At 45.9% G+C, this 13,204-nt stretch overlaps 2 protein-coding genes across 8 annotated transcripts in view; both read left to right on the forward strand.

Annotated features, from left to right (window-relative positions):
- Positions 1-117: 117 nt before the first annotated feature.
- Positions 118-8,306, forward strand: AMZ2 (archaelysin family metallopeptidase 2). Of its 7 annotated transcripts, XM_027567854.2 has the most exons (10): positions 339-491; positions 679-778; positions 1,099-1,191; positions 1,750-1,800; positions 1,951-2,233; positions 2,553-2,726; positions 2,839-2,967; positions 5,614-5,777; positions 6,997-7,173; positions 8,099-8,306. In XM_027567854.2, exons 4-10 carry the CDS (start codon positions 1,777-1,779, stop codon positions 8,252-8,254), a joined length of 1,107 nt encoding a protein of 368 aa, XP_027423655.1. In that variant the 5' UTR covers positions 339-491; positions 679-778; positions 1,099-1,191; positions 1,750-1,776; the 3' UTR covers positions 8,255-8,306. The 7 variants fall into 7 exon arrangements, with proteins under 7 accessions (XP_027423662.1, XP_027423655.1, XP_027423663.1 ...); XM_035724730.1 differs by lacking the exon at positions 339-491 and having other exon boundaries at positions 502-778; positions 1,951-2,212; XM_035724729.1 differs by lacking the exon at positions 339-491 and having other exon boundaries at positions 504-778.
- Positions 8,307-10,378: 2,072 nt separating this feature from the next.
- Positions 10,379-13,204, forward strand: part of ARSG (arylsulfatase G) — a 101,252-nt gene continuing 98,426 nt past the window's right edge. The window contains 1 exon segment of the mRNA XM_027568381.2: positions 10,379-10,449. The gene's annotated coding sequence lies outside the window, so the exon portion shown is untranslated.

A 13,204-nucleotide genomic window follows, 5' to 3' on the forward strand; every position in this document is an offset into this window, starting at 1 on the left:
GGGGCGTGGCACGTGCGGGGCGGGGCGTGCGGCTCGGGGGCGTGGCACGTGCGGGCGGTGCGCGGCGGAGCGGTGCGTGGCGCGGTGCGTGGCGCGGTGGGGCGTGGCGTTGCGCCGGCGGGGGACGGGGGCCGCGGTACGAAGTAGGGCGAGACGGGCGGGCGCGCGGGGGCCGCGGCTGGAGGCGGGCGGTGTCCAGGCCTGGCAGGGTGAGGGCAGTGCGGTGGATCCGTCAGATCCGGGCCGTGGCCTCCCGGGCTGGGGGATTGGTGGTGGAGGTTGGTCGCGGTCGGTGGGGGAGGGGTGAGGATGTGGGCGGGGCCGCTGCGGCGGAAGCCGGGGAGGACAGCGGGGGCGGGGGCGTCTCCAGGGAGCAAGGCCCTTTGAGGAGGCTTCCTCCGGGCGGAAAGACGAAGCGAGACTCCGCGGGGGATTCCCCCACTCCACCCTAGCCAGGGACCGGGTCGCGGTTGCACGGGCCCCAGCCCAAGGTGCGGGTTTCTATAGCAACCAGCGGGGGTGGCCAACTTGTCCAGGTTTGCCCAGGATGTGCTGGTTTGGGCACTGCAGGCCTGCAACCTACAGAAGTGATCCTCTTCTGCCTCCCGCGGTTCCACCCAGAGTGGACCTGGGAGGCTGGCGGAAGGCCGACCTTTCACACTGCCTTTTTAATATTAGGGTGAAGGCGCCCCGCACAGCACTTTCCCGACCAGGCCCAGGCCCAGGCATGCCGGTCCTTGTAAGGCAAAAACTTCGATGGGAGCCTACCTCCCTAAAGGTAGGTAGCATATAGGAGGGCACATTTTGCTTTGATATTTTGTCCTGTAGGAGAAGTGAACTGTCAGCCCAGGTGGGGAGCAGCGAGGACGATCTTATGCACATACCAGAGCTTTAACAATAGTGACCGCCGTTTGGGAATTTCGTCCTGGCTCTGGAACCCCAGGATTCTGATGTCCAAACAGAACAGACGTTAGCTTCAATTTTCCCATCAGTTTGTCAATCATTAAACTGGGAAAAAATCTAGAGAATTAGGAAAGATGATAGGTTCCAGAGAGTGAAGTCCTTTTTTTTTTTTTTTTTTACCTTTTCTAACTCCAGAAGCCTTGTGGTGGAACAGCTGTTTGACGCATTTAGAAGAAAGAATGACATCCCTACAGAGGAACATGATGTGAATGGAAGAGACCTGTCATTGTGAGTCTGGCTTTTGATTAGTCACCTGATGTCCTCCCCAGGGTGACATGACTTTGAGGCAATAAACTTCAGTGTATGAGGTCTATTACCAGCCTGCAGTTAAATAACAGAAATGGCAGGACTTACCTCAGTTCTCTTTTTGTGTGGTCTGGAACATCTTTGAGTCACCTTGGAAAAGATGAGTATTTTTCTTTTTTTTTTTTTTTTTAAAGATTTTTTATTTATTTGAGAGAGAGAGAGTGAGAGAGAGCACGAGAGGGAAGAGGGTCAGAGGGAGAAGCAGTCTCCCCGCTGAGCAGGGAACCCAATGTGGGACTCGATCCCGGGACTCCAGGATCATGACCTGAGCCGAAGGCAGTCGCCTAACCAACTGAGCCACCCAGGCGCCCAAGATGAGTATTTTTCCTGTGGCCCTAATGAGTCAGTTCATAATATTGTTACCCCAAGGACAGAAGGAAACAGGAAATCAGGTCATTCACTTAGGTTTTTTTAAAACGGGAGCAGGTTCCATAAGAGAAGGAGGAATGAACTTCATGATTTTTCTTTTCACTTTTTCAGATACCCTCCCCAAGAAATTGATTGGAAATGGGGAAGAAAAACAGTTGTTTGGTACGAATAATAGTAACAACAACAACAACAAAAGAGCAATCAGTTTTTCCATTCTAGGGAGAAATTAGAGATGTATGTGGAAGATAGGCAGGTTAAAGTCATTGGAGTGGATATGCATTGTATATTTGATTACTTGTGTTTTCCTGGTAGATGCAAACAGTACAGCACTCTGAACAGACTCTAAAAACAGCTCTCATCTCAAAGAACCCAACGCTTGTGTCACAGTATGAGCAGTTAGATGCTGGCGAACGGCGTTTGCTGAACAAAGCCTTCAAGCCAGACAGTGATCTGTTTGGACCCATTACCTTGCATTCGGAATCAGACTGGATCATCTCCCATCCCGAGCCTCCCCAGGACTTCGAACAGTTTTTCAGTGATCCTTCTAGAAAGGCACCGTCTCCAGAGAAGCGCAGTATTTATATACAATGCATTGGTATACATTGGTAACATGCTGGATTTGGGTTGGTTTGCAACGGGGCTGTTGCCAGGGATAGCCCAGTTGTTCTTATTCAAGTAGGCAGTTTTATCATTTTTTGACATTCATTACAGTGGTGGGAAGTTTTGTACCCAAATCACCTTAAAGGGGGACATTTTGTTTCTTTGTAATTCATGTTCACGTCAGTGAGTAATAAAGGTTTATTGAAAATCTGGAGTTAGTTTGCTTCTAATATAAAATTTCTAATTATAGAATGAGATAAAGACTGAATGTTTAATCATCTTAAAGTCTGTCTTACATTTTTTCCATCTTCTAGGATCTCTAGGAAACACCAGAATTATCAGTGAAGAATATATTAAGTGGCTCAAGGGCTACTGTGAAGCATTTTTCTATGGCTTGACGGTGAAACTCCTAGAACCGGTTCCTGTCTCTGTAACGAGGTGTTCCTTTAGAATCAATGATAACACACAAAACCTACAAATTCATGCAGGTGAATTAAACAACTTTACAATTTAAAATTGAGTAAAGGAGATATTAGATAGATACATGTATGAATATATATATATATCTCACATGTATGTTTTTTTTTTTTTTTCAAATAGGGCACATCCTGAGGTTCCTAAAAAAGAAGAAACCTAGAGATGCCTTCTGTATTGTGGGAATAACAATGATTGATCTTTACCCACGAGACTCCTGGAATTTTGTCTTTGGACAGGCCTCTTTGACAGATGGTATTCCTTTTTGACACTTAGTAGAAATTTCCTCAACTTGAGAATATTTGAAACTTGATAAAGGGAAGAAATCCCAGCCAATTATCATTTTGATACTTATGACTATAATATTTCTGGTGCATCGTGCTGTGCTTAGGAAGTAGTATGCTGTGGATGGATTCTGATGATCCATCTGTTGAGCCCTTCACTACCTACATGATTTTGAGGCCAATGATAACTATTTCAGAGAGTCCTTTTAAGATAGTTTACCTAACAGTGCTGATACATAAAAAGTGTGTATATATGCCTGGCATCTATATAGACATTCAGCACAACAGATGGTAAATGTCAGTAATTCAGGGGCAAGGTGAATTAAAAACGTTAGGGGTGTTTGTACTATCATTAAGGTAAGTGAAAATCTTGCTAATTGTTTTTCAATTCTCTTCATAGTTCTCTTATCTAGGTAGAGTAACCATAGGCTGATTTACAAGTATGTAAGCTTCTTATCCTGTTTCTCATGACATTTTATTTTACTTTTATAAAAAGTCACCTTCAGTTTTCAATTTGAGATACAGTAAAACTTGACTCATTAGGAATTCTGCGTGGTAATAGGGTAGGAAAGGATCTGGAAGCAAATCCTATTTTTGCCCCTTTTTTTTTTCTTTTTCTTTTTGCCTTCGCTCCACTTTTCCCCCCACCCCTCCATTTTTGCTATAATTTCTCTACCCTTGTCCCCTAGGATCTGACAGGTTTGAAAGGGAAAGTCCAGTGCACTAAGGGGAGTGGTCGTCCATTAGCGCTCTGGGGGTAGGGAGTAGGTATCCGCGACAGCGCCTTTGGGGTACTGGTTCGTGGACTGTCCAGGCGTAACGTTAGCCTCAGGGTTTGTTGGGGGTGGGCCCTTTCTTTAACAAATGTTTTTTTCTATTAGATATTTCTCTTTCTGAGACATTCATTCGAGGTGGGAGCCCAGGGCACCGTAGAGCCTCCTTTTCCCTCTGCTCCTTCTTTGGTGACTTCTCCGTTTACATTCCTAGAGCACCCCAACCCCCATCAACACACTCTATTGGACACTCTGGCCACAGCTATCTTTCTGATTTTTATAAGAGCTATCTTTCTATCAGAAATAAGCTTTTTTATTTATTAGGGGGAGAGCACAAGCTGCGGGGGGGGAGTGGCAGAGGGAGAAGGAGAAGCAGACATCCCCGCTGAGCAGGGAGCCCCACATGGGGACTGGGAGGGCTCAGGGGGCTCGATCCTAGGACCCCGCGATCATGACCTGAGTCCAAGGCAGACGCTTAACCGACTGTGCCACCCAGGCGCCCCTATCAGAAATAAACTTTTATGAACTAAATTTTTATCTCCCCTTTTATAATTAATCTGACAGCGATGGAAACATTAAAAAAAAGTTAAAACAATTTAGACATTGCTAGCTAATTTATCTTACGCACGTTTGAGGAGGTCAGGAGGCATTCTCCTAAAATGTTTCTACTTTAAACCCCCCCATTTTAGTAAGTTTCTTAAATATTAAATGGTCTAAAGAAGGTGTAAGCTAGCAGCATTGATCTGCCATGCAGTGAGATAGTATCTTACTATAAGTGAGTGTACTTTCCCAAGTTTACAAAGATGGGGATTTTAAAATGGAGAAATATATAATTACTAAAAATAATCTTCCATCCATAAGGTTATTAGAAAGAAAAAATGTTCTTGCTAACGGTATTGTAGTGAAATTATGCCCACACTTGGTTGGCCAGAGGATAGAGGAGGTCAGCTGTGACATGAGATTTTGTTTTTCCTTAACTTTCTCTCAGAATGCGCTCTCTCTCTAAATATCAAATATAAGGTGACACTTTGAAGGGTGGGGTGAGGAGCATTCTCTTGGGATCAAGTTGGATTGGACAGACTTACTATGAAGTCATTTCTTTAACAAAAAAAAAAGCCTTATTATTTTCAGATAACAGCGGAAATAGGCATAAATAAAAATGACAACGTAAGTCCCATTATAAAGCCATGCCCTTTAGAATGTATTGTGTAGCAAACCCTGTTCTCATGTGTGCAGGGTTGGTTGAGAGAAGCTTCGGTGTAACAGGAAGTCAGTTACAAGGGTATTTATTCTGGTCACCCCACAGCAGCCACATAGAGTCGTGCTCTTGAGTGAGAAGGGGGAGGGGGGTAGAGGTTCTGTGGGAAGGCATGGTGTCCAACATGGTCTCCACGCATCAGGGCAGTGAAAGAACCCTCACTGCGCTGTAGGACCTAGAGATCTGTTTATTGTGTTCTTAAAGAGTAAAGTCATGGATGTGTGGTATGTGTGTCACCATTTTTCCTCACTCCTCTTGGAGTCCTTGATTTGGGTTACTCTTTGAGAAAAAAGACTAATTTTGTGTGTGTGGGGGGAATTCTAGAGCTTTCTATTTCTCAAGAATTTGATCTCAAGACCCTTGAGTCTTACAGGGCAGCGCAGTGTGGATAGCAGAAGAAGATTTTGGTGGGGAAATCTGGAGCAAAAAGCCCTTCTTTGTCTTGGCAAACCTTAAGCATATTAGACCGTGAACACAGTAGCACAGATTTGCACCCAATGACTAGACGCGCGAACAGCCTCTCTTTTTTGGTTTTTCATTCAGGAATCTTACTCCCATTCTGATGTTGCTTGTCCTCCTTTTCTAGGTGTGGGGATATTCAGCTTTGCCAGATATGGTAGTGATTTTTACAGTTCACGCTATGAAGGCAAAGTGAACAAGCTGCAGAAAGTATCTTCAAGCGACTATTCCGTTTTTGATAACTATTATATTCCTGAAGTGACCAGTGTTTTGCTGCTTCGTTCCTGTAAGGTGAGTCATTTTAAAAAAAAGAAAAACAAATCTAACAGGAATGTTTTTTAAAGAGCTCTTAATTCCCTGAATTGTATATCAACAGTCCTTAACGTCGTATTATAAATGAGTTTATATCACTCGTATACTTTTGGTGGATATTGTTTGACTGAAGTTATCAACAGAAACAGAATTAGAATGGATACCTTAATACTGAAATTTACAGTATCAGTGCTGGTTTTTTGTCCTGTTAGTGATACGCAACTGTCACTGTACCCACATCCTCGCCACTAGTTTAATTCCAGAATTCTGCTATGAGTAAGGTAAGTGACTCGTTGAAGCTGTTGTGGTCATCACGTAAAGTGGCTCTTGGAGGCCTCTGCTCTCAGGCGTCTTGAGGACGGCTTCCTCTTGGCCCAAAGCTGCCTTCTCCTGCGGTTAGTTCTGCTCACAGTTCCTGATACCTCCCCAACCCCTGCTCTTTGGAAAGCCCATCTCCTGATTTCCAGTCTATTACCGTCATGTTCTCCTCCCCCCCCCCCCCCCCCCCCCGGTCTTCGTAGCCAGAGACAGAGGCTTTACCTGCAGCTGGGAAGTTCTGTTTTCCTAAGTACTCCTCCTTAGGGTTTGAGAGCTACAGTGTTTTCGGAGTGTGTCCCCCACATCAGCATCACCTGGTTTGCCCGGTAACATGCAGACTGAGCCCCCATCCTCCCAAACCTGCTGACTTGGCATCTCTGGGGGAATAGCCGGAATCTGAAGCCTAACAGGCGTCCCATCCTCTGGTCTACAGCAACAACTGTCCGCGGGCTGATTTGGCCACCTGGGGACTTCTGGCAATGTCGAGAGACACTTCCGGTTGTTGCAGTTGGGCTGGGGGTGTTCCTGGTACTAGTGGGTAGAGGCTGGGGATGGTGCTAAGCATCCTACAGTGCACAGGACAGCTGTGTCCTCCCCCCACCTCCACCGTGGTGACGCAAAGAGTGGTCCCACCCAACATGTCACATGTATCAAGGCTGCGAAACCCTGCTCCGGGGGAAGTAATTAAGTATAGGAAGGAAAGCAGTAAGACAATTAGGGAAATGGGGGATTAAGTCTTTGGGCAGGTTGAAGTTTTTGGTGAGGACGGGAAGGGAGTTGATTCCTATAAATTTGTTTCTTGGAAAAGCAAGAAAAAGAAGGCAGGTCTAACTCTTTGACGATGGTGGCGCTATAAAGCCTTGCTGTGAATGTCTTGCAGACTTTAACCCATGAGATCGGACACATATTTGGACTTCGACACTGCCAGTGGCTTGCATGCCTCATGCAGGGCTCCAACCACTTGGAAGAGGCTGACCGGCGCCCCCTCAACCTTTGCCCTATCTGTTTACGCAAGCTGCGGTGCGCTGTTGGCTTCAACATAATAGAGAGATACCAAGTAAACGAGGGGAAGAAAAAGAAGGGGGGAAGTGGTTATATAAGTAGCAAACTGCCATTTTCTATTAGGCCCTTCTCGGGAGCTATAATTTACAAGAGGAAATTAGTGCAGAGATAAGCAGGAAGCTGTGGTTTAAAAAAAAAGAAAAACACGCGAAGAAATCTCTAAAAAACTGCCTTGCTTCTGAGTGCCTTACCCTTGCAGTTCAGTGAGAGACGGTGGAGGAGGTACCTATCTGTGGTCCCCCTTCGCTCGACTGGGGAGAACAGGCTGAATGTTGATGTGTGTGGCAGAGTTCATTATTTTTTAAAACCACAAGTATATGTGGAGATGCTTTATCTTTCCAAATATGGGACAGGGGTATGCTGTTCACGCAGAGGAAAGGATGAGTTTCTTTAAGGAGGAAGAGGGAAAGCACGTAATCTTGGTACGTGTGTGCATGTGCACGCATGCCCACAGACATGTCCGTAGTCATCACCTACCACCTCGTGGGTGTGACTGCTCACGCAGGGATGTTTACATGCGTGTGTCTGCCTACACCTGTGTGCACACTTACATGACCCATTTCCACATCAGCTCGAAAGCACTTGCCCAGTGCCCTGTGGAACCTTCGGCACGTTGAGAAAAGCATAATCCTCCCATCCAGAAAAACCTGTGAGGATTCTTGCGTTTCTCTTTCATCTTTCCTCCTGTACACACTTCTGACCATCATTTGTAATCGTAGGTTGTGTATTTTTGGTAACTGCTCCTTCACCCAGTATGTGTTGTTCCATATTCACAAACATCTTTATCAGACGGAACATCTTCCCGGGGTAACAGAAGTCACTGATTGAGATAACGTGATTTCGAAGCCAACGTGTTTCTCCTGCCTCAAACTCTTTTGCCCTGATTTGTTAACACGTGAATCTGGATTTTGTTTTTCAAGGCACTGGTGAAGTGGATTGATGATGAGTCTGCTGACATCCCTGGAGTCAGCAGGGGACACAGTCGGGAAGACAATGTGAATTTACCAAAACCTGTGGAAGCCTTTAAGGAATGGAAAGAGTGGATAATAAGATGCCTTGCTGTTGTCCAAAAATAAGGACCTTCACATAGGAGTAATTACAATAAACACCTTGCATATTACGCTTTCACTTGGTTGCAGTACTTCATTAGAACAGACCGTTTACTGATTCTGCCCTGTGTCAAGTAACAGAATGGAACCTTCTTTAAAGCACCTGAACTTTGAAATGAGGCTTATCTGGAATGCTAAAAACTATACACCTTCTCTGTTCTGTCTTAGTAGCCTGGTCCATGGTAGCGAGCACATCATTTCCATTCTTGAAATATGTTTATGTCTCACAAGAGAGCTAGGACTAGCAGATAAGTAAATACAAAAATCGCTGTATGTGTCCCAAGAAAGGATTTCCAAGGAACATAATTTCCAGGGGCTGATTTTTGGTTCATTTCTTGGAAGAGGTGGTCCGCCTGCTCTAGATCCCTCATTTGTGGACTCTCCTTGCCAGGGGGGCTGCCTGGTCTCCCTTTTATTTGCTGGTTGTCCCTTGAACCTGAAAGAAGCAATAGTTCACATGGGGTTTCGGCAGCTTATAAAATGTGACCTCTCAAGAATATTTACAAGTGAAACTCAGGGCACTTGTACAATGGACATAGTATTTGTGAAGGGTCTTGCTCATGATTTGTTACAGTGGGCCTTATGTTTGTGAGTGTTCCACTTTGCCTACAGGCTTGGAGCAGGTGTTAGGTTTATTCCTACAATTGTATCATTCTCACTTTGCATTGTGAAGTGTTTACTTGACAGGGAGAGTGTGACGGGGTGTCCCGTTGGTGGGTCAGGAATGCCCGTTGTTGGCCTGTAAGGCTATGAACATCAGCTGGATTTCCTCCGTGGGGAACAGGTTGAAAACCGCAGACTTTTCGAGCGAGATCAGTGTATCTCAGAAATCTCGGAATTAGGTCAGATCATTTGATTGAATGCTGGTGAGCAGATTGCATTTTCTCACATTCCCATCTTTACCTGGAGGGTGAAACTTACAGGTATTTTTAAATTTTGAAGCTTGGAACCTAAATTCCCTGTTACTTACGCAGTGTGATTTAAAGCACATATTCTAACTGAATCCATGCTTTCCCTTACTACATTCACTTTCTTACTTGATGAGACCTCTTAAGGTCATTTAGAAAAATGATTGTTCACACTCATTGGAGGGCGAACACTTGGTTGTTATGAGAAGAGAATCCAAGGGAGCATGGACTTCTACGGATTCTGTTACAAGTTTTATTTCCTTGTACTATTATTGTCCACTGTGTTCAGGTTTGTTCTGTTTTCCCACGAGGTAAGCACAAGTTTAGGCCTATAGGTCAGCATGAGTTACAAACCTACACATTGAGATTTGGCTAGGTGTGTAAATTAGGGGGTGTGGTTATCTGGACAAGACATAAAGTCCATTTGTACCTACTCTGCACAGAGAGACGAGGAAAAAAGTCTATTTAAAGAAATCATTCAGTCCTGTTAAAAGTTGGACAAATGTTAAGTTTTACGTGATAGGCATTTATTCAGCAATCATCAATTAAGTGTGTATAATGCATTGTATTTACTTTTGGGCAATTTCTTAGGGTCAAATTTAAGAATATCTGTTTACTGCAACGAAATTTTATGTACTATAGGTAAATCTTGTTTTGAGAAATAATTTTGTCAGTAACAGATCCACGCAGAGCTTGCTTTGCAAATGCTGAACAAGGTAAGAGTGAAGAGAATTAGTTTTCCACGGTCTTAACACCGTTCTAGAAATAAGCGAATGTGAAAATCTGTTGGCGCTGGCGCCTGCGGAATTAGTCGTCTGTCTCCGGTCCACAGAAGGACGAAGCGTCAACGTTTTCGTCCGCAAAGCCCTGTAACGGCGACGGCCGACGGCCGGACAGAAGACCGTGGCCTCGCCGGCCTCGCCTTCTGAAGCCCGGAGGCACCCCCTCCCCGCCCCCCGGCTCGAGCGCGTGTCCGTTCCGCACCCCGCGCGGCCGAGGGTCGGGGTGCTGCGCTGGGGGTGCCCAGCGCCGTCCCCCGCGTCCCCCGCGGCGCCGTCCACCCCGCCACCCGGCTCCACGGCGGCGCTGTCCACGCCCCCGCGGCGCCCCGCCCCGCCGCGAGCCCGCGCGGCGCGTCCCCGGCCCGCACCCCCGGCCGCGCCCGCGCCCCCGGCCCGCAGCGCAGCTTCCGGAGCGAGGGGGCGCAGGAGCCGCGGGCAGCCTGGCAAGATCGGCGCGGCGGGCACCGGAGCAGTGAGTGCGAGCGAGCGGGCTCGGGGGCGCGTGTGCGCGGCGCTGGCTTCCGGAGGCCGCGGCTGAGCCCCTTCCGCGGCTCTGGTCCCTAAACTAGAGCAGCACCGTCCCCTACGAAGAGAGCACGGGCCGCAGATGTCACCTTAACGTTTTGGGGAGCCACGTGAGCTCGTGCAGCAAGGGGCACGTGAGATTAGGCTTAGTCACACATGTTAATTTAGTCCAGTACATCCAAAATATTACCATTTCAACCTGTGGTCGAAATAAAAATGGAGAGAGCTTACTTTCACCTCTCATTCTAAGTGTTCGAACTCCAGTGTGCACTCGACACTGAGAGCACCTCTCCGCTCCGAGGGCCGCATGGCGAGTGCTCAACGGCCCCGCGTGGCTCAAGGGGCTGGACCGCGCAGCTCTAGCTTAGTACCGATTCCTGCTGCTCACGGCAAGATGCACCTCTGAAGTTGAATTAATAGGAATTCATAGGAAAGGCTTTTTAGAGGAAAAGGTTTTGCGTGTCTTCGGGCAGTACAGTGAGAGTTGGCATTCAAGCCGAGAGGATGTGAACACTCTACGGAGTCCGTATTGATGGATTGGCTTTTAGATCTTGCTGTTATTTCCCGCGGCACTGTATTTTTTGTTTTGTTTTGTTTGTTTGTTTGTTTGTTTTTACCGTCTCCGGTTGCCAAAGGCCTGGTCTGTCCTCTTAACGCGTTTTCATTTTTGGAATGCAGAATTGTAGAGTGTTAATAATGTGGATCTTGCTCAGTTCATTTCACATGTGAAGACACAGGCCTGCAGTAGCGAAGTAAACTTGTTCTCAGTAGCACCAATGGCAAAGATGGACCGGGTCCAAGTCTCCCTAATTACGAATTCTGCTTTGTTTTCCCTCTGCTGCATGACCTCATAAGTAAAATACCACGAGCCAGAAACCTAACCGGTTTTTTTTTCTCTCCCAGATTGTTTATAGAAGAGTTACAAGATTAAACTTTCTTTCAACCTCTTTTCTATTCAAGTGGGGACATTTGGGGTTGCTCAAAGTCAGAGATATCAGTCCATGTACTCTGCCTTAGCACCAAAAAAGACATTCAATATCCAGAAAAGCACTTGCTACCCATGGAGGCATTAAAAAAAAAAAAAAAAAAAGGCATCATTAAAAAAAAGACTACTAGAAAATAGATTAAGTTAAAACAAAATCTGCTCCAGCAATATGTTAAAACTGAGCCCTCCATCTGCACACCTACCCTTGGGATAATTTCTTCCGTTTGTTTAGTCTCGGATGGATCTATGTTTTCATCCTTACAGCTGATTGGCTCATACAGCACTCTTGCCGGACACTTAGAGACCCATCCTCAGCTGTTGGGACAGTAGGCTTGGATCACAGTGCTTTCAAGTGTCTTGGGGCCACCCAGCTGCTTTCTAGCAGCACCAGACTGTCTTGAGCTGTAATTGTAAATCAGTACCATGTTCTTTCCTCTTGAAAAAGCCAATGAGAAATGAACTCATTCATTCATTCAACAATATTTTTGGAGCACCACCTACTCTGTGTGGGGCCCTGCTCAAAGCCTTGGGAAGTAGCAGTAAACAAACAAACAAAAACCCATTATCTTGAGGTGCAAATGGAGGAGACCTGGTTAATGAATGAAAACAAATACTTGTATAACTTTTTTTTTTTTTTTCCAGAGTAAAGGGTAGAAACAAGGACTGTTTTAGATAGGATAGTCAGGAATGCCTCCTCAGGAACATTTGGAGGAGACCAAATTGCAGGGTCACATCATGCACACGTCAAAGGGAAGGGTGGACTAGGGAAAAATGCTAAGGCATGAGGCTAATGTTTTCAAGGAACAAGAAGTCCAGTGCAGTTAGAGTATCAGGGAGCAAGGAAGAAAGAGCAGGAAGTTCACGAAGAACCCATTGTTAGGGATTTTAGGTTTTAAATGTGGTCATGACTGATTTGTGCCTTCAAGGGATTATCGTAAGGCTTCTGTATGGAAAATTAAAGCAGGAAAATCAAAGTAATAGCGGAATTGGGCAAACCAGCTAGAAGATGATTGCAATAATCCAGCTAAGACGATACTGGCTTGGATCAGGGGTACTGGTGGAATTGGCAAAAGCAGGTTCTGGGTATATTTAGAAAGTAAAGTCAATAGGATTTGTGGAGGAGCAGGTTTGGGGAGGAGGGTCAAGAGTTCTGAGGACACGTGAAATTGGAAATGCCTAGTTGGCACCAGGTGCTGTCACACGGGCCTGTGTGAGTCTGGAGCTCAGCTGCACAGTCGGATCCTAGAACAGGAACTGTCAGTGTAGAGAAGGTGCTTACAGTTTTGCCTGAATTCTAGCGGAGTAGGTTGCTAGGACAGTTGGCGTGCTTTTCTTGAGTTGCTGGAAAGGTATCTAAATAATATAAATCCATCGCCACAATGTGTATTTTCTCTCCATAATATTTGTTGAGCTCTATTTAAAACGCGTTTATAGATGAAATGTTCTGGAATATCACGTTTGCTGTCCAGTTTTCCCTCTAGGAAATGCATGGTCACTGAAGTAATTTTGACTTGGATGTGAGAGTTTTTCTTCCTTGAAAAGCAGAGTTGTGCCTTCCTTAAACTTGGCCCTTTTCTTCTTCTGCACCCCCCGGGAGTCCTTACGGAAACTGAACACCAGGGGGAGCTAGTTTCCTTGCTTATACAGCGGCTGGCCCACCTGTTCGTGATTGCAGCCCTCCTTTGATTAGCATCTCTATCAAAGACAAATCCGAAAA

This window comes from Zalophus californianus, chromosome 16, assembly GCF_009762305.2.
Source record: "Zalophus californianus isolate mZalCal1 chromosome 16, mZalCal1.pri.v2, whole genome shotgun sequence".
Classification (NCBI taxonomy): Eukaryota; Metazoa; Chordata; class Mammalia; order Carnivora; family Otariidae; genus Zalophus; species Zalophus californianus.

What these genes read in the sequence shown, in the direction of transcription:
- AMZ2 (XM_027567854.2), top strand. Translation starts at nt 1,777, where the DNA reads ATGGGGAAGAAAAACAGTTGTTTG. An exon ending in AAACCTACAAATTCATGCAG is followed by an intron (nt 2,727 to 2,838) that starts GTGAATTAAACA and finishes TTTTTCAAATAG; the next exon opens with GGCACATCCTGAGGTTCCTA. An exon ending in TGCTGCTTCGTTCCTGTAAG is followed by an intron (nt 5,778 to 6,996) that starts GTGAGTCATTTT and finishes AATGTCTTGCAG; the next exon opens with ACTTTAACCCATGAGATCGG.